At 43.3% G+C, this 26,042-nt stretch overlaps 2 protein-coding genes across 5 annotated transcripts in view; one reads left to right on the top strand and one right to left on the bottom strand.

The window, feature by feature from the left end:
• Nucleotides 1-14,535, bottom strand: part of LOC122573047 — a 16,975-nt gene extending 2,440 nt beyond the window's left edge. Inside the window, exon 1 of the mRNA XM_043738953.1 lies at nucleotides 11,684-14,535. Within this exon, the coding sequence (XP_043594888.1) occupies nucleotides 11,684-11,690 (7 nt within the window). The 5' untranslated portion in view covers nucleotides 11,691-14,535. The remainder of the gene's footprint in view (nucleotides 1-11,683) is intronic.
• LOC122573028 (protein kinase C, brain isozyme) lies at nucleotides 214-26,042 on the top strand. 4 transcript variants are annotated; one of them, XM_043738900.1, is made up of 13 exons: nucleotides 214-856; nucleotides 9,021-9,052; nucleotides 9,150-9,232; nucleotides 11,445-11,556; nucleotides 17,436-17,564; nucleotides 19,801-19,954; nucleotides 20,094-20,322; nucleotides 20,422-20,553; nucleotides 20,668-20,933; nucleotides 21,020-21,221; nucleotides 21,373-21,561; nucleotides 21,639-21,779; nucleotides 21,850-26,042. In XM_043738900.1, the coding sequence occupies exons 1-13, from the start codon at nucleotides 657-659 to the stop codon at nucleotides 22,000-22,002; spliced, it is 2,022 nt and encodes a 673-aa protein (XP_043594835.1). In that variant the 5' UTR covers nucleotides 214-656; the 3' UTR covers nucleotides 22,003-26,042. The 4 variants fall into 4 exon arrangements, with proteins under 4 accessions (XP_043594835.1, XP_043594838.1, XP_043594836.1 ...); XM_043738901.1 differs by lacking the exon at nucleotides 11,445-11,556 and adding an exon at nucleotides 14,543-14,651 and having other exon boundaries at nucleotides 215-856; XM_043738903.1 differs by lacking the exons at nucleotides 11,445-11,556; nucleotides 17,436-17,564 and adding an exon at nucleotides 14,543-14,651.

Genomic DNA, 26,042 nt, shown 5'->3' with positions numbered 1-26,042 from the left:
AAACGAAAGGGAAGGGTGGTGAAGCGGGGATCAGATGCAGGCATAGAGAACGGGGTAGCGATGGTCGCGGAGGAGGGTGAGGAGGGAGTGGAGGTGGAGAAGGAGGAGGTGAAACGTTGTGGTGGTGGTGGCAAGCAGGCAGCGGCGGCGGCGGCGGCGGCGGCGGCGGCGGTGGTGGCGGTGACGGCGTTGGCAGCGAGCGAGGGCAGAGTCGTTGACGGTGACCGTCGGTCTCGACACGAGTTACCGTGACAAGTGCATTACTTATCGCACGTCGAGCGAGTACACATTGGACGCGCACGTCGAGCATTTCGACAACCGCGCAAACAAACGGCTTTTTCTCTTTCCCCGCTCCTCCGGTTTTCGTCTCTTTCTTCTCGACCGTACTCTTTCCCGACTTGTCCTCCCTTTCCCTGAACGTTTCCCCGAGCATTCCTGTGGTTGTTGGCTCTCGCTCGGATAGCTTACTCTTCCCCAGCAAGGGTCGATTCGTATACGCGCGTGCATCTTCCGACTGACGTGTGACAGTCGAGGAAAAGCTGCCGCAGCTCCATACATCAAGGGAAGAGTGGCCTGAAAGTGTGCGAGCCACGATCAAACTTTCACAGATTTTTGCTCCGATCATTATCTAGGGGAATCGATTAGTTGACTGCACGATGGCGGACGATCAGGAAGCAAACAACACGTGTGAGGATTCCCTTGGGCCCGGCGACGCGAACACTGCATTCGCCAAAAAAATTAGGGGACGAAAAGGAGCTCTGAAGAAGAAGAATGTCTACGTCGTCAAAAATCATAGCTTCATGCCGCGCTTCTTCAAGCAACCGACCTTCTGTAGTCATTGCAAGGACTTTATATGGTGAGTCCTTTAAATCGTCTTTTTCTTTATCTCGCGTTCCATCCTTCTCTCGCGATGTTCTCTGTCCTTACATCACCGCTCCACTTTTGTCTTCCCGCTCCTCTCCTTCTATCGATTCTTCTTTTCGCAATCGAATTTAATCTACGTACAATCGAATATCTGTCGCGTCTCGAGTTCCATTTGGAACGCGCGATCGTCTCTATTTTTCTCGTCTTTTTTTCCATCCTTCTCCTCTTTCCCTTTCTCTCTTTTTCTCCCTCGCTTTCTCTTTCTTTCTGTTTCTGTCCTCGATGATACATAAATCCAGTGGCCGGTAGCTGCCGGTAGAGTAACTCGAGCAACGGTTAAACGGTCCGGCCTTGAGAATACTCGCGCTTCGTCTAAATTAGAAACGACGACCGAATGAGAGATCAATTTGAGCGCGGGATTTTTGAACGATTTTAAGCAATCCAGCATCCACGAAACGAGTCCTGCTTTTTCTCTTTTAAGCTCTATCGATTATGGGACATCCAATAATTACGCTTATATTTTCCGTTGGTAAGATCGAACAAAGTAGAATGACATCGAATATATATAATGTTCACTTTTCGAATTCATTAATTCAGGGATCGATTCTGAAGTCTGAAAATCGAGTTTATTGTAACAATACTTGAATAAAATACAAAGGTGAAAAACAATTAATAATAATTAATAACAATAAATAATAATGAATAACAAAGCTTTGTACAAGGTCTGCTTGAAAATCGAGATTCGACTTTCCACGTCCTAAACTACCACTCTTCCTTTATCTATCTTCAATACTCTAAATAATAAATTCTCTCTTACGATCTTGTCTGTTTCTAACGCTCGAAATCCTTCTTCTCTAATCGTCCGTCTGTGAAATCACTGTTTGGCAAATTGATTGTCCGTAACAATAAATAAGGTCGCACTGCCCGTTAAACAGAGAAAGTCCCTTTGTTTATCCGCGTTTGAACTCTTAGGGAGATTACATATATGCGTCGGAAAGCAAAAACAATCGGTAATCGAAGCGATGACAAATCTTTGACTGACGATATTTCGTATTTGCATAAGAAATATCGGATCGCAATTGTCCGATCTTCTCCATATATTTTATACAATTTGGCGTACGATAGACAATGATACGTAATTAATTCTTTGTAAAGCGTCAGGTAAAAGAAGTTTACGGCATGGCATAACCCGGATGATATCTAACGAGTAACATTTACGTGCAGTTGAAACGGTTACAGGCATTGACGCACAATAGCGAGCGACCCAGTAACCAAACTAACTTGTTTCGCCGACATCGATTTTGCCGTTGAGAACGGACGCAACAGACGTTTCCGATCCAATTCTTCCACACCTTTTGTTGTTGCCTTCTTGCGGAAAAAGAAACGCGAAATGATCGAGAAGTCGTCCCGGTATCTTAGTTAGACTATCCCAACGGTTCTCTTTGTTCCTTCATGATGCTCCTATGCTTGTGCTTTCTTTCACTTTGATTCGGTTAAAAACATCGACGACGAATAATTCGGTTAAATTGTGTCGAATATGGTTAACCGTGATCCTGCCCGTGATTCTTTTCGATCGACCGCGACGATCCGGTATTGGACGCGATCCGATCCGATCCGATCCGATCCAATTGAATCCAAGCCGATCTGATTCGATCCGGTCGTGTATAACCGGAATGTACGAGTCTACTTGCTCGCCAGTGTTTGCTCTCATTTACGATCGACACTTGGATGTAACGTTCCGCCACCTTTTCTTCTCACGCTCGTTCGAACCTTGAACGATTGTCTTTCAAATATACGTCAACCGCATTTTTATTATGCAATATGAAGTTCAAATAAAGAAAGCCAAAAGCGATAACGTTGTTATTGTTATTATTATTATGTATCACTCTATCCATACAGAATAGTGTTTGGGTGTGACAATTGCATTTAACAGACAGTTTAAATCTCAACTTAACTCTAAAACCTTAAACTTAAGTACAACGTATTACCATACCTTATCTGATCATATACAAAAGCAATGTATTTTTACGAGCTTCTTTCGAAGAAAATAACAGATCATTTCTCGGATTTCGTTACCTAATAATGGAAGTCAAGCGTCTTTCAAGAGGATTGACGAACCTACTCACGGTTGACCGCAAGATTTATTTCACTGGCTTCTGTCTATTCGCGAATCACGTGTTGCGATTGCAAGTCCTAACGTATTTAAAGCTATAAGTCGTTATCGAGTTGTGTGGTTTCGCGTGACGAACTTGCATTATCCGTCAGGAACGGTGAACACAAGCTCGCCATTCATTTCTAATTACATACTTAGGTGTTCTTTGCCACACCGCCACACCGACTATACCGACTGATTTTATTTACGCGAAGCGATAACGCTGCACTCTTTTCTTGTTCAATTGCTACATGCTAACGAGAAGATAGAAGGATGAAGAAGAGAATGTGCCTCTTGTCGAGGAATCGGTTGCACAACGAGCAATGGTTGCGCGTCGATATACATATACATACACACGTATATGGCGATAGAGATGACGAATCACATACCAAACGATGCATTTGAGTTTCGTGAACCTTGAGATCGAGATGACGAAGCCAATCGACGACGATTCATCTTCGACTCTGTGCAATCTTCATCCACGGAAGAATAATCCGCACGATTCTAACGGAATATCGTAGATCGTAGGCATTGTTGCGTATTCATCTATACATAGAAAAAAAAAAAAAAAAAAAGATAGGTCGTACGATGCTAAAGAGGGTCAACAACGACCAAAAGACTTCCACTCGTTAAACAAAGGGATTGGCCCGTTCCCTTTGGATAAACATCGACTTGTCGATTTACAACCAATTGCTCGGAAGTATCTGCTTCCGACGTGGCTTGCTTCTGACAGGCCGATAAGTATACGATCGAGTTCAATGAAAAGGAAGCAAACGCGTTAGTTCCGTTGTCGAATTTCGAAAATTTCACCGCCAATGGTTATAACGCGGATTCTAATCTCATCTCCTTTTATTAAACAGTCGAGCGAAAATTGATCTCTGATTCGAAAAATCGCGTCTAACAAATAGGCAGAAATATTAAGTTTGTCGTACGTTACTTTAAAGTTTAATGCTTTCGGCTTATCGATCGCATTGCATTGTAACGAAAGGAGAACAGCCTGTGTCTACCTCGTCGGAATTCTCAAGCAACGCGACTATTATTTTTGGATCGTTGAAAACGCTTTTTATTTTAGAGATCAGTTACTTTTCAGGTCTAGAAAACTGGTTACCGAGTTTACGTAGAAAAGACACCTAACAGTTGGATCGTGAAAAAATTGAATACGCGTTCAAACGGGAAAGTTTCTTTTACTTTTAGCGTACTCATTTTGTTCGTTTCTGCTTGCGTGTGCCTTTCGCTTAAACTCGTGTGTTTCTTGTTTCGCGCGAGAAGGACGAACAAATATCTTGCACGCAGAAAGATGCACTCTTGCATCACTCAGAGTGATTTTCGTCACTGGGTATCTTATCAGGTAATTTCTTTAAGCTCCTCAAACGATGTCCGTGTGTCCCCCTTTCGCCAATTGATACTTTATCGATTTTAGACGCTTCCGCTTAGCGAATCAACAGACTATCTGACTGATTGGCTTTTTTTCGTATCAATTGTACCGTTTTACGATGTCGTATCGCTGAATACCTACGTAGTCGTCGATTAGACTGCACACGCCTGGTGCGGGGTTGTCTTATGGTACGTTTCGTATTTCGCGAAAATCCGAATACGACGTGCCGGTAAATGAACGTTACCAGCGTTGCTACCAAATGAACGTTCCGATTTATTCGTATGTTAGTTCACTCGTATTTGAGATTCGATGGAATATCAGGACACGGATTCCGACAATCCTGGCCATTCCTCGGAAATTCATGAGAATCCTGTCGCGTTGATCGTATCGGTGTGCCGCACACGCGCGTTGTGTCTACATACCTATCCAGTAGCTTTGAACTTCCATTTAATCATGATTTTATGGAATCATGCTTGAAACGTATTCGAAGCTTGTTCATTTTGTCAACGAGTTGGCCGGGTCGTGTCGCGTAGCGTCAGTTAAAACGGAACGCGAAAAATAGAAAATTCTCTTTGAGAATTCTCGTAGGAGACTGGTCGCTACGATTTACCAACAATATTTTTCGCCGCCATCTATTTCACCGCGTTCGGAGGAATTCTGTAAGCACTGGAATCTAAAAAAGCACGTTCCGTGAAAGCGAGCGTGCTCTGGCCGAAGGCCAGCGCCTGTGAGCTGCCTGTTGAATTTTGCATCGAACGTTAAGGATCTCGCTCTGAATCTCTCGTGCATCGTTCGCAATACCAATCGATTCAGAAGAATTCATACTTTCTTGCAAATAAGACGTACAGAATCAGCGGACAAGCGTGTCAAGAACAATCGCGTCTTTGACAAACGACCGATCGCTATCCGCCGCTAAACTAAGCATCGCGACTACACCCGTTTGTCGTTGTGCAAAGGTTTCGTTGCGAAAAAGTACTCGCGATATCTATTTCGGACTAATAAATTCGGGATGAAAGGTGAGAGACGAGGGTATGTGCTCGTAAACGCGAGTATGCTCGACGCTTCGTTTGGGAATTTTTAGCGGTCCGTTGCGGTTCATTGCGGTCCATGCGGGGGAAGAGTGAGGCCAGGGAGGCTAGAAAATCGATGGGAACCGAGCGAACCCAATTAGCTTAGAACAAAAGGCTTTCGATGGATTCTCGCCTGGATCGGTAAGGTCGTCGTGAGTCTCGATGAGCCCAGGAAACCCGTCACGGTCCAAGAAGCACCTGCGGGTTAAGCGAATATACATAGATGCGATATCGCGATCGATTACCTTTTCTCGAGGAAAGATTATAAAACCTTACGTTTGTACGATTCCTTCGACAATTGCCAATATGTACATTCATTGGCAATTTTCCGACCGAGCTTGCTTCTTATCGGTCCTTCCTTGTCATTAGACATATTTGTATGATCATTTGCATATTAGACACGCGTCGGTGTATTTGTGCGCTTTTAAATTTCCCATAAATGCGTAAAAATCCGTCCATTATATCATCAGCTTTACTATCCTTCCCCTTGCTACCGGGACCTCGATTGATCGTATCCTCCGGTCAAAGTGGAAAATCGTATTCGAAACACGGTGAATTTTCATCGCGCGTTCCTCCTCTTTCACCGGATAGTCAGCAGGACGGAACTAACTCGTTCCCTCTCCACCCTCCCCCCTCTCTCTCTCTCTTTTTCTCCCTCTATCTTTCATCCAGCTAACCCATATCGGCTTTCGCTTGAATATCCAGCTGATTCAACTAAAAAAATCGACAGCGTTGTGCCGAGCGATGTTGTTTGTTCGTTTGGGACGAAACGAGCGTCAAGCCAAACTCCTGCAACGATAGCTGGTTAAAAGATTAACAATATTTGGCGATCGTGTGTCGGAAGGTAGAGACTATCGGGTAGAATATGGTGGCCGCCGGTGTGGTGCTCCCTTCCGGCTCCGTTACAGTGGTACACGAGTAGCGGATAGCCAAACCAGTCGACTAAATCGACCTTAATTTTCCAAAGGGCGGCTACTGACGATGTATCCCGCATCGAAAATAGAACCGATCTACTTGTTATTCCAGTTATAGTAACTTCCACGACATAGGCATATATATCGTGCGTGTATACAATATATATACGCATACGTATATGTACATCAAGTGTACGTATATGAAGTAGCAACGCTGATTGATGCGGTGACACTTAGGACGCTACGCAGCGTTCTATTTTTTCTTAATAGGGATTCATTCCCGGACAAGATGTGCACGTTTCTCGATACGGCCAGCTTTAACGTATAACGGATTTTACGACCGTAGCTTTAACGTGCGAAATCCAGCTTCTTTTATACTGTTCGGCGTACCTGCAGATCCACCGAGCGAATAAACTCTCATTTCTTACCGCGTATAAGCGATTTAAGCTTGTCGTTTACCTCGTGGCACGGCATCGGGCCAGTTGTCCATGCATTCATCGCATTTGCCGCACGCCTTATCGACATCGATACGAGACACTATGAAAAGGAATATACGAGATTTAACGCTAGAACTACCGACAGTTAACGCGAAGCTATTTCTACCAAAACCAGTGAAAATGACTGGTCTTTAAAAGATACCTAATGATAGAATATTTTTATATTTATCGATTGATTACTTTCTTACAGAAGCAATTCAATGTTATGTAGTACATCTTTGGTATCATTAATCCATCTAGGACCATGATTCTTAAACGAGGATTGACACATTTATAAAATTGTAGGAGCAGTCGTTTTCATCTAGCGATCTAGCGATCGACCTGGAATTTTCTTGATAACTGATATCGTCGTATCGAGGGATACGCGGTAAAAATTTTCAAAACGTGTGGCAAGTTGCAGAAAACGAGGAAACTGGTTAAATTGGGTTTCGATAAACGGATCGCAGCACCCTTTTACACTTCGACAAGTACCAGTCATTTTGACTGCTGTTGGTATAAGTAGCCTCGATACGAAATTATTTTCAGTTTGAATACATAAAAGACAAAATAAAATTCATTGTATTATTCTTTTAGTTATCGTTGCGAAAGTTATTACACCATTGCGGGAAGAAAATATAACACGAAGTAGGAATTTTAAAATAAAATCGTAAAACCAGTCGATTTGACTGGTAGTGGTAGTTCTAGTGTCGATATCGAAGGGAAAGACAGGGAAGGGAAGCACAAAGAAGAAAAGAAGGAAGAAAAGAAAGGAAAGAACTTAGGGTTGTTCGATTTTAAGACGCCGTTAGATATAACTGTATATCGTTTATTCGCAAACTAACGCGAAGGGATCTGTATTATTCCGATAAAGTAAACAAAGATTAATAAGACGGCGTGGAAAACGCAATTACGAAGAAAGGACACGGTTCTGAAATACGAAACGCGACTGTATAAGCGTTTACGTCGATGTTGGTTCGATGCCGTTCATGTGCCCTGCTGTTAAGTGAGCGATAGCCTTTAAGCTTCGAAGAAATGTAGGCTAATCTGGGATTTGTATCGATTTTTCTTCTTTCTTCCTTTTCCTTATTCCTTTCTTTTCGTATTCCACGTGTCCTTTCTGAACATCTTCTTGTGTTTCGCATACTTTCCAGTTATAATCCCTGATCCCTTCGTGAAAGTGGATAAAACAGAGCAACTTGCCGCTATCTTTTTCTTTTTCGCTACCGTACGAGTTTCATTCTCGCGTTTGATCTCGCATTATCCTTTCGGTCGACCTGTCCTCGTCGCTTATCGTACGTAAGGTCGTTACGCTTTACGATCCGCCAATGATTCGCCCTTTGTTCATTATCTTCGGTTCGAACGACGCCTTTGAAACTGCGAATACGCGAATTCCGTTTGATCGCCGGCAATACGATACGCGTAATCGGAAGCTACGCGCACCCAAGTCTAGTCGTCTTGAATCGAAACCTTATTGGTATAACAGCGAAGCCTTGAAATCGAACGATTTGCTCGTTAAAGCTGTATTAATCATTCACGGACCAGTATAGATGGTTAAGGCGGGTTACATCATTGGTAAATAAATGCTATATCGGAAATGTACTTTGGATCGTCTCCCAAGATCCAACAAGTTCTCTTTCCTAGACACGCACTCGCCCTGTTTAAGTTCAAGCTTCGGCTAATATCGAGAGCTTGTTTACGTTGTTCGGCCAAGGTTTTAATATACGCGGTATAACGATTCGATAAAGTAGAATTCGTATCCTTCCTCGTTTCATTGAAATCGCCGATAATCGGGACAAAAAATCTACTTTGAACGTTTATCGAAAGGTTTTTATACAGGCACTTTCTTATTTAACGTAGTAAAAGTGTACAGAGAGAAGAGCTCGTTCGCACTTTGCTTTTGACAAGCCACCGAACGAAATGGATGCTGTTTCAATTGATCGAACATACAGACCTCGAACGCGTTTCCCCATGCAGCACGAGACTCGTCAGTCTGTCGTACTACAAATAGTTGTCAGGTGCTTTGTTAGTCAGAAATAACAACTACAACAACAAGAACAACAACAACAAGAACAACAACAACAACAACAACAACAACAACAACTGGAACAACAGAGAACGATGGAGCGTTCGATGGAAAAATTAATTTCACGACGAAAACTTTTGTTTCAGGGGCTTTGGAAAGCAAGGATACCAATGTCAAGGTAAGAACGTCTGAGGCTTCGACGCGATCGACCTCTTGTTCAGCCACAATTCGTCCCATGGAACAACTTTGGCTCCATTTTGCCGCTTGTGTTTCAGTCTGCAGTTTCGTCGTTCATAAACGATGTCACGAATACGTGACTTTCACGTGCCCTGGCGCCGACAAAGGAGCTGACTCGGACGTGAGTATCGACGAATTGCATATCTCGTTACACACGATTCTTTTCGTTTATTATTCTTCTTTCTCGAAGCAGTTTTATCGCGCCTTTCTCTCTTTCGTCCGAAGCCAAGGACGTTCTAAACGCGCTTCGTTTCGAGAAAAAAAAAAAAAGAAAAGAAAAGAAAAGAAAAATGTTACAGTCGCGATTTTCACGCGATTCGATTAGCTCGCATACCCCGCAGTGTGTTATCTGAACTGCGTATACGATTCATGTGATCGGAGTGAATTTCAAGAATAGCGGAATACGGAAATTCTGCGAGCAAAGAAATGCGCGTGTGTTGCACACGGGTGTCCACCACGGACTATTGTATTACGCCGAGACAGCTTGCAATTACGTTCTCTATTTCTTTTTCTCTTTCTCTCTCTCTCTCTCTCTTATAACTCTAGCTCGCTCACAATCTCTGTCGTCTAAATACGTGTTAATTAATAGCAGCAACAGCGTTAAACACGCGTAGAGGGCCGAGCATATTGGTAGCCGTTGCGAAAAGTGGCGACCGGTTAAGGAAGGTCGTTGTCGGATCGATATCGAGGTCGAGCTTTCCGTCGACCAAACGCGCGCGGATCGTATTTTTACAGTGTAATCGATTCAATGGATTCCGTATTTTATCAGCTAATGAAATTCGTTCTATCGAACAGAACTCGTGTTACCTAAACTTACGTATATCTAATAATAATAAGATAAAAGAAAGAAAGAAGGAAAGAAAGAAAGAAATACGTGTTTTGCGTTACACGTTGGTAGAAACTGTAGATGAGTTTATCTCGCGTTTAAACACGTAGGCCGATGTAATTTGAAGAAATGGACCAGAACGTAATTGCTTGCGCGTGTCGAGAAGGAGAGGAAGAAAGAGAGAAGGGTAACGAGCTAAAACGAATCGTCTAATTAGCCAATAAATAAAGCGGTAACGCGACAATTAAAAGAACAAGGATGATCCTCGGCTGGAGCAAATAGGGAAAGGACACCCGGGGCTAAGAGCTATATATTTCTCCACGTTTTCTCGCACCGCGCACGATTGGCCTAAGCGTTTACTGCGCTTCGTTTAACCACGCTTGTAACACGGAATAATTATGCGGACGACTATAAGGAAATTCGTTGGCCCGGATCGTCTAAACGGGAACAACGCTCCCGACTCGTTGCGAGATCGCAACAAGCGAATCGGAAAATTCACCGCTTCCATCATCCTGCTGCGACGCCTTCGATGGTAACCTGTCGAAGGACCGACGAGTCGCGAACGTTTTTCCAATCACTGCGGAAGGAAATGGTTTTTATTTACATTTGGGTATTCGACTAAAACGATCAATGTCCTAGCGTCTTCCTTGGCCCTGGTGCTGATTTCCTTGTGCTTCTGTGCTTCGAAGATGACTCTTTCTCGATACCCCTAATCCCTATACGACCTTGCAGATCGAATTACGGCACAATTTCCCTGAAGGCGATATCTTTGCTAGCCAAGGAAAACGTACGGTTGATCGATCGATCGGAAACTAGATTTCAAAATTGGCTGCGTTTTGACGTCGGTTAACTGACACGTCCGTAGCACGTAGCGGTTACGAGTAACGAGTCATGCCACGGAGAGTAATAATCGAGTTGGCGCTTTCGTAGTTTGAAAGCGTAGCATAACTTAGAGAACTTAATGGACCACAGCGCGGAGGACACAGTGCCGCCTCGTGATAACACGTCACACGGAACCGTGGTATCGCTTGTTCGTTTCAGCTGCGAAACTGGCTCGTTTCGCGGTTACCGCTGCCACCGATTCCGATGCTGCTCCACGCGACGGCTAGACGACCCGTTTCTAACTTGGACCAACGTACATAGCACCGGTTTATTTCGAACGACGTGCTACACGCCTCTGTCACTAGCGAGCGCGTGCAAGCTTCGTGGAATGGAAATAAGCGCTGGAACAGATGTTTCGAAACGAACGTGTCGCTGTCACGTGATCGTTCTCCTCGATATCATTGCAATTACGTCCCCGTGCAAGGCCGGGCAACGCGTTTATTCGCTTATCAGGGAAATCGATCGCCACCGATATGTGTTATATCCTTTCTATTCGATCTCGATCCTGATTTCCATTCCGATCCCGATTACGATCCCGGTTGCAATCCCGATCACGATCATGATCCCTACGCCATGACCCGAGAGTCTGCGTGTGTGTGCACGGTGTAATGGTGTAATAACGCAGGACACGCGGACGAAGCACCAATTCAAGCAACACACCTACAACAGCCCCACCTTCTGTGACCACTGCGGTAGTCTTCTCTATGGTGTCATCCACCAGGGCATGAAGTGCCAAGGTATCATATTAAAAACGAAAAGAAAAAAAAAAGAATGGAAAGAAAAAACGAGAACACGCAACCAGTCACACGCACACAGACACACGAAAAGAAAAAGGACACAGACACTATCGCACTTTATACTGACCGTACATTTTGTCTATGGTCCACCGTTTGTTCGTGGTGTTGCTTTATCTTCGTCTTGTTTCCTCTAATCTTCTTCGTGTCTTCTGATCTTCTACTTTTTCTTCTTTTTCTTCTACTCTCTCATTTTACTTTCCCTCTTCTTCTTCTTCTTCTTCTTCTACTACTACTGCCACTGTTTCTTCTTCTTATTCCTCATCCCGATGTTCGTACTTTGTAAATATTCTTTCGCAAAGCTTATCTCTCCCGCGCAAGAGTTTAACATATTCGTGCGTACGTAGCAGCCTGAACGCTCGCGAATTTCACAGAACAAGTTATCGTCGATGCGCGATGTACACCGTCTTCGATCAGTTTTCTCGATTACGCGCGAATTAATTTCTCGTCGGTCTTTCCTGTTTCGGATTTTACGATTCGCGGCAAGCTCTCACGTGGCAATCCTTGCGCGCACAACTTGATCGCTATTTGCGCCTTCGAACGGCTACGTATTCGTTGACACTCTCGTATCCGCGTACGTTTATCTCTATGTGCGCACAGAAACGTGTACCTATTTACTTTTCACGGGACGGGGATAAAGAAGCGAAGAGAAGAATAGAAGAGAGACAGCGAGATACAGAAGAAAAGAAATGGAAAGCTAGGGGAGAGAGATACACGATGTACATATGTAACAGAGGATACGATTCGACTTTGGTTTACTTTTCTGTCCGCTTCTTTCTTTCCAGTTTCCGCTCTCTGTTTCCCTCGCTCCTTCGCTCTCCTTGCGATCGTCGTGGTGACCGATCTGGCGATGGGACAGAAATCGGTTTAACAAAATCTCATCAGACTCGTTTCGTTAACGCGCAACCGGGAAACTATGAAAATATGGAAACGTGGAAACGTCGTAGGTACATACCCATCGCTGGACGAATCCTGTCTTTTTCACACACGACTTGTCTTTTCTCTTTTGAAATTTAACGTGTGCGCGTGAAACGTTTCCTTCCCACTTACACCTTTAAACCTTTTCACACTTCTCCTCGTTCTACTTTTCACGATGTGTGTGTGTGCACAGACTTTGATGTTCGTATACATATGTATAATAGTTACACGCAATATTTAGCTTGGCCTTTTAGACGTCGAAGCTTGATATTTGCGTTACTTTGTTACATCTACGATCTTCTCTCATAGTTGTCGGTGTTTCTCGAGATAGGCAAAATTGTGAATTCGAGGATGACGCGACGATTTTGAATGCACGAAGATCGCAAAGAACGCGCGATAGAAATAGCGGAAAGTAATAGTTTCGGAGCCGGCCGCCGCGCCAGGTTGCTCGTAAAATTTCGAGTAGAATCGGATAGTAGCCAGCAGCGAGAAAGAACCAACGATAATATTAATTATGGTTTAGACGATAGAAAGGGAACGCGTGATTTCCATCATACTGTGAATAACATCTTCGACTCTAAGCTTCTTCCGAATAAAGGCGATCTTCGATCCTGTACAATATTATACATATGATATATTACATTATACTTGTTATATTTTTGTAAATAACTCTTCTACTTTGTACAGATTGTCTATGCATTCTGTGTCTTTCCGCTTCTACGTGTTTTTTTCGGATAATCTGATGTCCCGCACACTTTATACGTTGATCTATGCCGCATCATGTGTCACCGCAATTCGTTTTCTATAATGTATATATGTGTGATTTCTGTGGCGCGTCTCGGTACCTCTTTTCCCTTACGTCCCTTTCCGCGAGATACACGCGAAATCGGACAAATCGAGATTCCTTTCCACCCCGTGTAATTTCCATTTTTCTACTTTATCGACGAGCCATGTGTAGAAATAACGAGAGGTTTGCGAACGAAAAGTCGGAAGAAGAATTCCAGGCTCCAAGCATAGAGTATAGAACGTGTTTGGCGCCAAGAGAGTAAAAGAGAAAGAGCGTAGTAGGGGGCGGGCTGAATTGGGAGAAGAGCGGCGTGGAAATGAATTAAACGCTCGAGACTACCGGGGTCGGGAGAAAAGCCTGGAAAATCGAGGCAAAGGAGCGGGCCGCGTTAGTGCCCGAAAGACGGCAAAGGCCTACTTCGCTCCTCGCTTCCCTCGCTGTTCCTCTTTCCATCTTTCTCTCCGTTAGCTCGATCCCATCTTACTCACGGGCTAGTCCATTTCAGCTCGTCCTAGCCTCCCTTTCACCCCATCAGCCCGACCGACCAAGCGGCCGCCCACCCTCCTACTGGGATTCTTCCATTTTTTCTTTCTCATTGTACGGAAACTAAGAAGAAAAAGAGACAAATTCAATTTCGCGTAGCAAACCATGACCTTAACTGGGTTCCAAGTGAACGTTACCGAGCGACTAGCTGGTTATCTTTATCGCGACAAGGATTCCTTCCCGACAAATAGGTTTACACTGGTGGGAAACGACATTCCTCCCTTCGCTCGAATTGAAAAAGATGTTAAAACGGCTTTTCCGTAAACCGTCTCCGATTAAATTTGAGATTAAATCGAGAGAGCGGTTGATTCGACCAACCACTGAAACGGACGCAGCAACACCTTTGTACTTTCAATTTCGGCCATCCTTTCTCTTCGTAGACTTTGTTCAGCAGCTTCGACCGGAATCCGAACGCGTCTAATCGTAGCGAAAAGCGAGAACCGGGAAACCATTTTTTTTTTTTTTTTTTGGTCGACGTTTTTTTGGTAACGAGCAAGTTGGTCGATGAAACGATCGCTGAATTAGCTTCGAGCGACTAAATTGGTAAACGCGATACAGCAGTTTCGGTCGAGCTATCGGTAGAGACGAAGTAGCGAGGATTCGGCTGGTATCGCTCGGAATCAGAGCATCAGATCACAATGAAGGACCGGGCTTTCCCGGGCCGCTATTTCTTGTTCCCAGATGAGCACCGCACACAAATGGGAGGTTTTCACGTACCTGACGCCAACCTTCTGCGACCACTGCGGCTCGATGCTTCACGGTATCGCGCATCAGGGACTTAAATGTTCAGGTAGTTAACAAACATTCAAATCAAACAAACTCAGTCCGCAATACATTCCACGAAGCGGCTAGATTTCGCACTCGTTTATCTCTTCACGTAGTTATCTTCGGTATAACGTACAAGTTCGCATTCGTCTAGATTCGAGTAGAAACAGCTGCTACCGGCATATCTACCCTCCGTCGCGTCGCTTGTATCGAGCGGCGCGCCTCTCAATATAATAAACTATGAAAACGCGTTGCGCTGTCTCTCTCTCGGATCCAGCTGGACCGCGATACCCATATTACAAACTGTGCGATCAATTTTTCAAATCCGTTCTCGATTCTCGATTCAACGATTCAACCCGAAGAGAGTAGGTACGACGCCCCTCCGTACGTACTTACCTTCTGCGACGAGAAGTCGATCGAATAAATTCCCTCGATTACCACGTAAATGTGCGAAATAACGCAATACTCGATAGAGCTTCGCTTCTGCGTCTCACTTTCAGTATCCTTATATTCCCCGATCTTATCCAACTACCATCTCTCCGACCTCGAAATCGCAGTTTAAGAAAACTCTCACTCGTCAGTGATCGCTAACTGCATCTACGATTCAAACGTATCCTTTTCTACGTTTCTTTCGCTGTTCTCGACTCGACTTTGGAAACCTCGGCAATTTCCATCCTTGCTCCCGTTCATGTTAATTTCTAAGACAAGAGAAACGTTAGGAAGGTTATTCCCGTGCATGACAAACGTTCTGCGTTCCCACCGTATTTTCCTCGTCGCTGTCATCATCGTGCACCTGTTCGATGCTATCTTTCCTTTCCTGCCTCATCTTCGTTGACGTCATCGTCGTCATCATAGTCCGTTGTTGTTCTCGTTTCCGTTCAGCTCTTCCAATCTTTTGCTATCTCATTCTTCGATCACGATATTTTTCGAGCAGACCGATTGGTCGGTTCGCTCTCAGAACCTTCTTCGTTTCTTCCAACAACCTGCATCCTCGATTTACTTCTCAATTTCTCATAAATCCTTCTGTGTATATCGGACGTATCGAACTCGTTACATCGATATATCTACATATCATATACATGTACGTAGATAAGTCGCGTTTTCAAGCGATTTTTAAACTGTCTCGCGTGGATCGTGTACGTGGCTCGTAAGATCTTCGAGGATCTTCGACCTCTGCTCTGAAACGTCCGTATCCAACGTTTACGATGTTCACGACGTTGGTAGGTACGAATAATTTTCTTATCCTTGGAATATCGTTATCCGTATCTCTCCCTGTTTGTTAAGAAGGAACGCTATCCCGTTCTGCTCGTATCTTCGTTCGATGATTGTCGGTGATACTGCCCCCCCTCATTCGCTGCGAAACGTTACCCGTTCCGTTTAAAGTGGAAGATGGGAACACCTTGCACTTGGTTGTTTGCCTATTAGCTCCTCGCTTGCTTACCCCGTTGCTCTTTTTGCCACATCCTATCGCACAGTTAGGCGAGCTCACCGCCTCCTATACATATACATACATCTATATAAAATACCTTAACAACAGTGTACGTACGGTATTTGTTCGCGATCTTTATACATAGATATTGTATATACGGTACATAATTGTTACACGATTGTACATACGATGCATGCTCGTAATTATCATAATACGTATACGTAGATTTGTCCTTTGCTCATTAGCGAGTAAACATGAACGCAACACCTACCCTTCTTCGTTGATTATGCCACCCTTTGATTGCATATTATTATTTTCAGATCATGCATACCATTCATACGTGTCAACTGCGATATTAGATTTTCCAATATACTATTATATGTATATACAGATACATATGTACATACGTATCTATGTATGTGTACTCGCGTGTGTCAAAACTTCCCTTCGTATCCTTCGATGGAATTTCGTTAAATGGTAACACTTTGTTCTCTTCTGGTTTCTCTGTGATGCTTGGTATGCGCACGGGAGAACATATCTATGTACATATGTTTCACGATCGCTGTCTTTTCTTTCCTTTACGAGCTATCGATACCGATGCGTACGCGTAGATATCGATTTCCAACGATAATTACCCGTTCGATATAGATCTTGTATATATTATGCCAGATCACGTGGTTTGTCATAGTGGCAGCTTCTCGTTGTATTCCACTTCTCGCAGTCAGAATTACGAGGTGTTATCGACCGATCGATGCGCGGATCGCGCGAGAAGAAAATCTCGTAAACGAAACGAAAGAGAAATAGCGAACGAAGAAATGGCTGTAACTGCGTTTACCAGCAGTCGATAATGTCCTCGTAATTCGTGCAAACTCCCTTTGTATTACGATTTATGCACGAACTTCCGTCGATCGAGCATGTCATTCGGACGGTTGTTCGTTTAAGTTCCGCGCGTGTGCACTTTCGACTGCAGCCGCGATCGCGCGTCTCGAATCGTTTTTCCATCGAGGAAAAATGAGAAAAACGGACCGAACCAGCTTCGATCGCGTGTAGCGTTCGGGTAGCGTAAACGATACGACAATTTAGAAAAATGAACGAACGAAAAAGACAGAGAGAAGGAGACGGTCGACAGCTGCAGTTTCGATGGCTAATGAAACGCGTAATGAACCGCGCCCCTATTCTGCATCCTGCTGCTCGAACCAAGACTTTCAGACAAAATATGCCGAGAAACCGTACGAAAGAAAAGAAGTAAATGAGTAATACGAAAAAGAAAAGAAAAAAAAAAAACACAGAAAATATACGAGATTACCGGTCTGGCTGCAACGTAAACGTGCCAGCGAGTATCGGACAACGATTATAATCGATCATGATCTAATAACGTAGCATGCGACATGAACGTACACAAGAGATGCGAGGAGAGCGTGCCGAATCTTTGCGGATGCGATCACACCGAGAGACGTGGTCGTATGTTGTTGCACATCTCATGTTCCGGAAACAAGCTCACCGTCGAAGGTACGTTTACCTTCCGCTTTGCTGCTCTCGATTTTCCCTACGACGATTGCCCTCTTCGTTGTACGAGTGAACAACGGAGAATAAAAGAGAAACGATTTGCAAACGTAACGTGCCATGTATCTTTCATATTTTATAATTATTTTTTCTACAACCGAAAGGAAACTTGTCTCCAGTTTAACCCCTCCCCGTGCCATTTAGTTCGGCGAAACTCGGGCCCAATCGGTAGACATCGACGCGCGCTGAACGGACTAATGCTCGTAAACAGTCGCAACACGAACCGAAATGTAGATGTATCAGACTCGCGATATTTATGTTTGGCCCAAGTATCTGGTCGCGAGTCAGACTCGCCGAAGTACGGGGAGGGGTTAAGGGGGCGCCCTGAATTAGAATATTCTAAAACAGCGTTTTTTTGCGATTTTCTTTAGAAGGGAAAGAAAGAAACGAAGTTATTGCATTTTGAGATATGGTTTTGTATATATTTAACGAATACAAAAAAGTTTTTTTAAGGTAAAGAAGAAAATTGTAACAGGTTTCTAAGCCTATTACATGGGCGTCTTGTGGCTGCAGGGCGGGAAAGATGCACCTCGTAATTCTTGATTGAAAGAAAAAACCAAAAAAAGGATTAAGTTATTATATATTTTTTTTCTGGGTGAACTAAACAATGGCAGAAAGAAATGTGAAATTAAAAATTTTGGCGGGGTGAAAAAAATATATACTTTAAGGTGCTATAGCAATTATTTAAATAAACTTTTTGACGAACCTTTTTAGTTTACCCAGAAGAAAAATATATAATAATTTAATCCTTTTTTGGTTTTCTCTTTCAGTCAAGTATTACGAGGTGGATCTTCCACGCCGATTTGCAGTCCATGAAATAGGCTTAGAAATTTGTTATAGTTTCTTTTGTTACTTTAACACGTTGACTGCCACCCGTATTCGGGTGTCACTTATTTGACTACTTGCGAAGGACCGTCGTAGGTATTTGAAAAGATATTCCATAATAATAAAACTGTTGAATTGTTATAAAAGTAATACGAAAATGGTTTATTAAAAAAATTATTTAGCATGTAAAACTTTAAAGCATTCTATACATAGCTGAGGTTGGTCGGGACAATTTGGTCAATAAGTTGTTATTTTCTTCAAATTCTTTTGTGCCTTTGTTCGGTCCATTCGACGTCTTTTATTTGCATGCGCGTCTAATGCTTCTTCCGGAATCATAAGCCTCGTAAAAGCTTTCTTTTTTACTGCTATCTGACTCACTAAGAAATAAGTTTTCAATTTTTCTTTTCGACATTGTAACGAATTAGGGCAGAGATTTTAAGTTATACCGTTCGTTGCTCGGCCAAGATTCAAACTGATTTCGTAGAAAGTGGAGAAATGAGAAACAAATACGAAGGAATGGAAACAAAAGAAACGAGAGGTAAGACCACCGGATGAGCGACTCGCATTATGAAAATATCGATTGGAGCACCGAGCAGAGAACGCTTGGTATTGTTGTACGCGTGGCCTGACGGAGATTTTTTTGAAAACAGGCCTGGCAGTCAACGTGTTAAACAAAATCTTTTTGTATTCGTCAAATATATATAAAAGCATACCTCAAAATTCAATAACTTCATTTCTTTCTTTCCCTTCTAAAAAACAAAAAATCACAAAAAGACGCTGTTTTAAAACATTTTAATTCAGAACACCCCGTTAAAGATAGAAAATATATTTTTCAAAATTATGCGAATTGCAATGGACCAACCATTGCATCGAATGCAAAAGCGTGACTATTCCTGGTGCGCGTATTACGCACGACAATAGTCTTTGTTCGATGCACGTACATAGATTTGCAACTTGAACGCCACAGCTGTGTAGCACGGTTCGCGTATAAAATGGATTTAGTCTTTTTACACCGTCCTGCGATAATTACCATTAAAAATACCCTTGTAATCGATTTATCGATTCTTTCGTCAAACGGCTGGCTCTGCAAGAGATGAAATAGGGCCCCGGAGCGACGCGACGCGACCGACGCAACATCTTTATTATTAGATGATTATTACCGGTCAAATTAAGCTTCTTTCGTCTCAAGGCCGTGATATTAAACGGTCGTTGATTATCGTAAATGAAATTCTACCCTTTCTCCGTTGCTCGTAGAACGGAACAATCGCGTAGGACGGTTGAAAGCGAGAGCGAATACCAAAGCGAGGAATGTAACGAACGCCAGGAAAATTATCGTAAATTTTGACTGCGATTACAGTGAAACAAGGACGAAATCTGATTCCGATGGATCCAAACGGTTTGTCGGATCCCTACGTCAAGCTGAAGTTGATTCCGGATTCGGACAACGTGAAGAAGAAAACGAAAACGATCAAATCCTCGTTGAATCCCGAATGGAACGAGACGATCATTTTGTAAGTGACGGTAAAACTCGTTTCTTCTCGAAACGATTCTCGAGAAATATAGTTTTTAATCTCGACGCGAAGAAGATGTATGTATTGTACGCGAATAGAAGTAAGAACGTAGCTAAAGAACGACCGATTCGATTTTTAGCGATCTGAAACCGGAGGACAAAGACAGACGACTTTTGATCGAAGTTTGGGATTGGGATCGGACGTCGAGGAACGATTTCATGGGTTCGCTGTCGTTCGGGATATCGGAGCTTATCAAAGCGCCTGCCAGCGGATGGTTCAAACTTCTCACGCAAGAAGAAGGAGAATACTACAATGTACCTGTGCCGGAAGAGGGTGTGGATCTTGCCGAGTTGAAGATGAAAGTGCGAGTATGTTTCTTGCTGGCAATGCCGCGACCACGAGCTTGCGAGAAAAAAAGAACAACGAAGCGACATAATAAACGATTATCCTGATTTTTTATCCCGTAGAAAACTTCGGTAACGAGGAAAACGACGGCGACTCAGGACAAGGAAGTGCCGCACAACATGGGCAAGAGCGACTTAATAAGGGCGAGCGATTTCCACTTCCTGATGGTGCTCGGCAAAGGCAGCTTCGGAAAAGTCAGTCGTTCGTTCCGTATACATAGATATTTAAGCAAATAATAATCAATAAAGCGGCAAATGCACGTATGTTTGAACCGCGTCATGTACATTAACACGGGGGTCGTGTTTAAGGTGATGTTGGCGGAAAGGAAAGGAACCGACGAACTATACGCCATCAAGATCTTGAAGAAAGACATCATAATACAGGACGACGACGTAGAATGTACTATGGTCGAAAAACGCGTTTTGGCGTTGTCAAGTAAACCGCCGTTTTTGGTGCAACTACACTCTTGCTTCCAAACCATGGACCGACTGTATTTCGTGATGGAATACGTAAACGGTGGCGACTTGATGTACCAGATACAGCAGTGTGGCAAGTTCAAAGAGCCCGTCGCAGTGTAAGTCCCGATCGTCGAACAAAATCGCGCGCTATTCGCGTGGTAGCGATCGTTCGCGTTAACGACCATACTCTTACCGTTCGTAGATTCTACTCATCCGAAATAGCGATCGGTCTCTTCTTTCTTCATGGCCGAGGTATCGTGTACCGAGATCTGAAGCTGGACAACGTTTTGCTGGATCAAGACGGCCATATCAAGATCGCGGACTTTGGAATGTGCAAAGAAGGTATCAACGGAGACAAGACTACCAAGACGTTCTGCGGAACACCCGATTACATCGCTCCGGAAGTTAGTGTTCCGCTTCTTCCTGACCAAAGCTATCGTAACATATACAGCAAGTATGCTAGTATATATAGTAATATACTATATATACTATACATACATCGCGTATATACGAGGATTCGCGACTCGTATCGATTCGTTTGCTCGTTTATTGCAGATTATATTGTATCAACCGTACGGAAAGTCGGTTGATTGGTGGGCATACGGCGTACTGTTGTACGAAATGTTGGTCGGTCAGCCGCCGTTCGACGGAGAAGACGAAGAGGAACTGTTCGCCGCGATTACGGAGCATAACGTTAGCTACCCAAAGAGCTTATCGAAGGAAGCCAGAGAAATTTGTAAAGCGGTAAGCGTTGCCCCATTAGCCGACGATTTTGTGGTTTAACCGCGATTAAATTATCGATTTCGACCTTGGTTTTTCAGTTCCTCACCAAGAATCCGGTGAAGAGACTCGGTTGCGGATTACGCGGAGAGGAAGACGTCCGCAGTCACGCGTTCTTCCGACGGATCGATTGGGAGAAGATAGAAAATCGAGAGGTGCAACCGCCGTTTAAACCAAAAATCGTGAGTATGTCGCGTACACGCGAAGGCAAACGGTATGAAAGATAAATAACGCGTGAACGTTTGCCCGTAGAAACATCGCAAGGACGTGAGCAACTTTGATAAACAGTTCACCTCGGAGAAGACAGATTTAACGCCCACGGACAAATTATTTATGATGAACCTGGATCAAACGGAGTTTATGGGTTTCTCGTTTCTCAATCCAGAATTCGTGCAACACGTTTAAATCGATAGAATATTTAAGTCACTGGATAGTTTTAATCTCTCCATTTCCTTCGACGTTCATCTTCCGACTCTTTGCTACTCAGGGCTTTCACCGTCATTTCTCCCTTCTCTCTATGTCTCTCTCCCTTCCGTCCTTTTCCTCGCGTCGAATCACTTTCTCTTTTGAATCATTCTCTGTTGCAAATGCAACCCGAAACTTTTCATCTTGTATCTTTGAAATAAAGATCGGGGTAGTCTGAGATGTCTGGTCGCTCGTATCGCGTTAGTATCGTGAAAACTTACAGGACCGGCGTGAATAATGGGTTCGTCGAATCTGAGATCGTAAGAAAAAGAAGGAAAATAAACTACAATCATTCGCTGAGGAAATCATCGTGCTTCCTCTTGCGCTTTTATCAAGAATCGAGGATATTTCCTAATTACGATACTCGTTCTTCTCTCCCCTTTCCCTTCCCTATGTACGTTATCGTTATACGTTTACTTCGGTATGTTCTACTGTTGCCTTCCGGAATACACATACACAAACACAGAAATAATACACGCATTTATATATATGAACGATGCATACCGAACAAACGAATTATATTCTTACCGTCATATTATCATGGTTATTATTATATAGATAATCTTATAAAAATAGTCTGAAATTGTTAACGTTATACGTATTAAATTTCCATCCGCGTTTCGTTAACGTTAGATACACTTTTCGTCTCTATGATCGTTACAAGTAGTTAAAGTACGTCTACGCATAGTATTCGAATGTTCTCATGCACCGGTTTTATCTCCCATTGAAATTGAAATTTCCTAGCGTTATAAATATTCGATTCATATTCTCGTTTCGTATATCTGCACTCGTTTACACTAACACCTATACATGCAGGTACATGCTTACATTTATACACATGTGCCGAAGCAGAATTATTACGCGATACAATCATTCTTGTTTCCTACTCTTAATGAATTATATCGTCGGAGCACGAACCTGACGCGTGTTTTCTTACGAATTCTATTAATTCGTTCCCAGGAACGTGCTCGATGACCACCATATCGGTAATAAGACTTACGATCGTAAAACTAATTTCATACCACGCGAGGGTACGCGGTGAATGTCGGTGATGTTGTTACACGGGTTACATATACAACACATGGTTGGAGCTGCTAAAAGATCGACGATGCGTTTAATGATCGCGAAGAGTACACGGTTGTTTTGCCTGTTCGATCGGACGTTGTTCTTGTCTAGTTTATAACCAATGTCCGTCAGATGTTTGCTCCCGTTTCAACGTTCACCGCTCGTTGAACGTTGTCGTTGGTCGAAAGAACGACTCTGCACATCGAGCAACGTGTTCGCCACGTGAATACACCGTTCTAGACAATGAACAGCTGTTCTCGACAGCACACACACCTCGTCTCCTCTGCTTCCTTTCGTTTGTCGATTTCGACTTTGCTCGAGATCATAAAACGAGCAACGCCTCGGTATTCCCTGATGAAACTCTTCTCGTGCCTGAAATCCTCGCTCCAGTGATATACGCCTTTTCTATCGAACTTGTTTCGGCTCGCGTCATCGAGGACGAGAACGATCCGACGTAAAAGAACCGGACGAATATCTCGCGTAGAACGTCGCATGGAACAAGAGCAAATACAGGAATTCGCTGAGAATCGTTCGAGATCGTGAAACGTTCTCCTCCTCGATTTCTCTTTCTCGGTCGGTTAACATGCCGACGCTCGATAGTAGGATTAATTATTACTTGTCGATTAACTGCGCGTAATTGTCGTAGATAGATAGATATACACACACATATGCATGCGCGCACACGCGCGTAAACACACATACACAGAGTTGACTGACTCGTTAACTTGAACGGACATCCCTTTTTTCCTTTTTCTATTCGTTTCGCGTTCACGACTCGTCGAGTGACGGTGTAATCGTACAACAACGGAACGTCGAGACAAATAGACGCGTTTGAGTTGGAGCGCGAACTACGAATTGCCGAAATACCTACCGTTTAGGTATTTTACTTGGTATCCTTGAGGACGACGCTCACTCGCCGAGAACCATGTGTATACGCTAGAAACTCGTATCTTTTCGTTGCACTTCGACGCGGACGATCGTCGTCGTTTATCGTCACATCCGACATAGCAGGAATGACGAAGGTTGTTTGGTACCAAGGATTACTATACGCTCAGGTACAGATGTTCGTAGCTCGAGATGCTGAAATCGCGAGTTTGCAGATCGTTTGATCATTGAAAATACTAAAAGATGGAAACGCTAGTGGTTCAGCTAGATTCGTTAAAACGTAAAAATTTGGACATTTAATAATCCCCTATATTCCTGGTGGTTCAACGACGAAAAGATACGAGTTTACAAGTTTGGAAAAATTCGAACATAATAATTACATCTGATTAAGCGTGTTCCAATAAATAAGTAATTATCGTGACGTAGTTCTCGCCCCCTTATTCAGCGGGTGATCCAATCTTGTTCTTCTATCAGCAAATCGGGCGAATTTACGTAATCTCGTCCATATTCCGCTGTCGTTGTCTAATTGAATTGGCCGCGTTACCACGGTTCGCGCGTTTATTCGTTAAGAAAACGAGTATTGTTTGATTCTCTCAACAAACGGTTCGTATAATTAATAATAGAACGACGCACGTGCTGGCTCTACCGCGTAGATAAAGTTCACCTTTAATTTGCCGAAAAGTCGAAAATAGCCGCGCGTAAATTACGTTCCGAATACGTTTCACGCCGCAAGATCGATTTCGGAACATTTGCGCTAATTCTACCGACGAATCTCATCGAGGTCCTAAATATTCCGGCACGAGACTACGTAATCTACGCCCGAGATCTATTTTTGTACGAAAAAAAGAAAAAAAGACCAACAAAAAAAAAAAAAGGAATGAAGTTCGACAAAGAATTTGCTCTAAGCGCGATGGCGATTCTTCTTTCTCGTTGCTCGTCGTCGAGAAGGAGATAGTACTTTTTCCCCATCACTGTACCGTGACACCTTTCGTAACGCTCTTTTACCCTCTACGCGATATTCGAACGTTGTTGTCAAAGGAACGTTAACCAAAGATAATCGTCGGATGATTTCGAGAGCCGTAGCCGTCGATTAGCGAAGCGTTTAAGCAATTCGATTCGCGAGATATATTTCGAAACCGAAATAATAGAGAAACTAGAAACGTAGCGATCGATCGCCCTGCAGCGGCGGTCGGTACTCAGCGACGTAAGTACTTACATACTTACGTTTTCGTTGTTTCGTCGGGACTGCGACAGCGTACGTATTTACTTAGATACATACGTAAGCTTCGCTCTACGCTGGTGTTCCAGCGAGGCGACACAGTGATTTTATAATCGTTGTGCCGATTTATCTCTTTTGTCCTTGTCTTTATTTTCTGTTTTTTTTTTCTTCGAAACAGGAAACAATGAAAAAGGAAGGAAAAAAATGATGCTTTTCTATCGATACTTCTTTATCTCGGTTAGGGATAATAGTTGACTGTTTCCTCTCCGATTCTGCTTCTGACCTCCTTTTCTATACCCCTTTTATCCTTCGCACTCTGTTCGCTGTTCTCAATAAACTTACATTTTAAAACTAAGGGATAGAGAACGGACCGTTCATGCAGTTTTCAGTGCGACGAACAAACATATTCGCGTACCTCGATTTTAACGCGTGTCTTCTTTTCGCGCATGAAACTTGAAATTAACAACGCTCGGATCTTTGAAGCTTAAGATTCGACCGCGCTCCAGTAGTAGCGCAAGCAGCGAGGCAGTTGGTCGGTAGCGCGGTTAAATCGAAAAGGTTTACGAATTTGTTTGTTCGAATACGAAAAATTGACATTAACAAGGAGAAAAGAAGAGGACGGGGATATTCGAAATGTAGCGAATGTAATCCGCGTAGTTCCGGTCACTCTCGAAGTTGTAATTCTGTTCTTTTATCTCGATTACACGTCGTATAACACTATACACACGTTCGCTCGTACACACATATTTTTAAAATGTTTTCTGCATTTATAATGTCGTAATAAAAGTTTCGAATCGTGTCATGAGAAAAA

This window comes from Bombus pyrosoma, linkage group LG11 (genome assembly GCF_014825855.1).
Source record: "Bombus pyrosoma isolate SC7728 linkage group LG11, ASM1482585v1, whole genome shotgun sequence".
NCBI classification, from domain to species: domain Eukaryota; kingdom Metazoa; phylum Arthropoda; class Insecta; order Hymenoptera; family Apidae; genus Bombus; species Bombus pyrosoma.
Note: the sequence above shows the minus strand (reverse complement) of the source record. Positions and strands in the feature narration are given on the sequence as shown.

Bases quoted from the DNA above. Each gene is read 5' to 3' on its own strand.
- LOC122573028 (XM_043738900.1), top strand. From the start codon at position 657: ATGGCGGACGATCAGGAAGCAAACAACACGTGTGAGGATTCCCTTGGG. The intron at 9,053-9,149 runs GTAAGAACGTCT...CTTGTGTTTCAG, and splicing joins GCAAGGATACCAATGTCAAG to TCTGCAGTTTCGTCGTTCAT. The intron at 17,565-19,800 runs GTACGTTTACCT...CTGCGATTACAG, and splicing joins AAACAAGCTCACCGTCGAAG to TGAAACAAGGACGAAATCTG.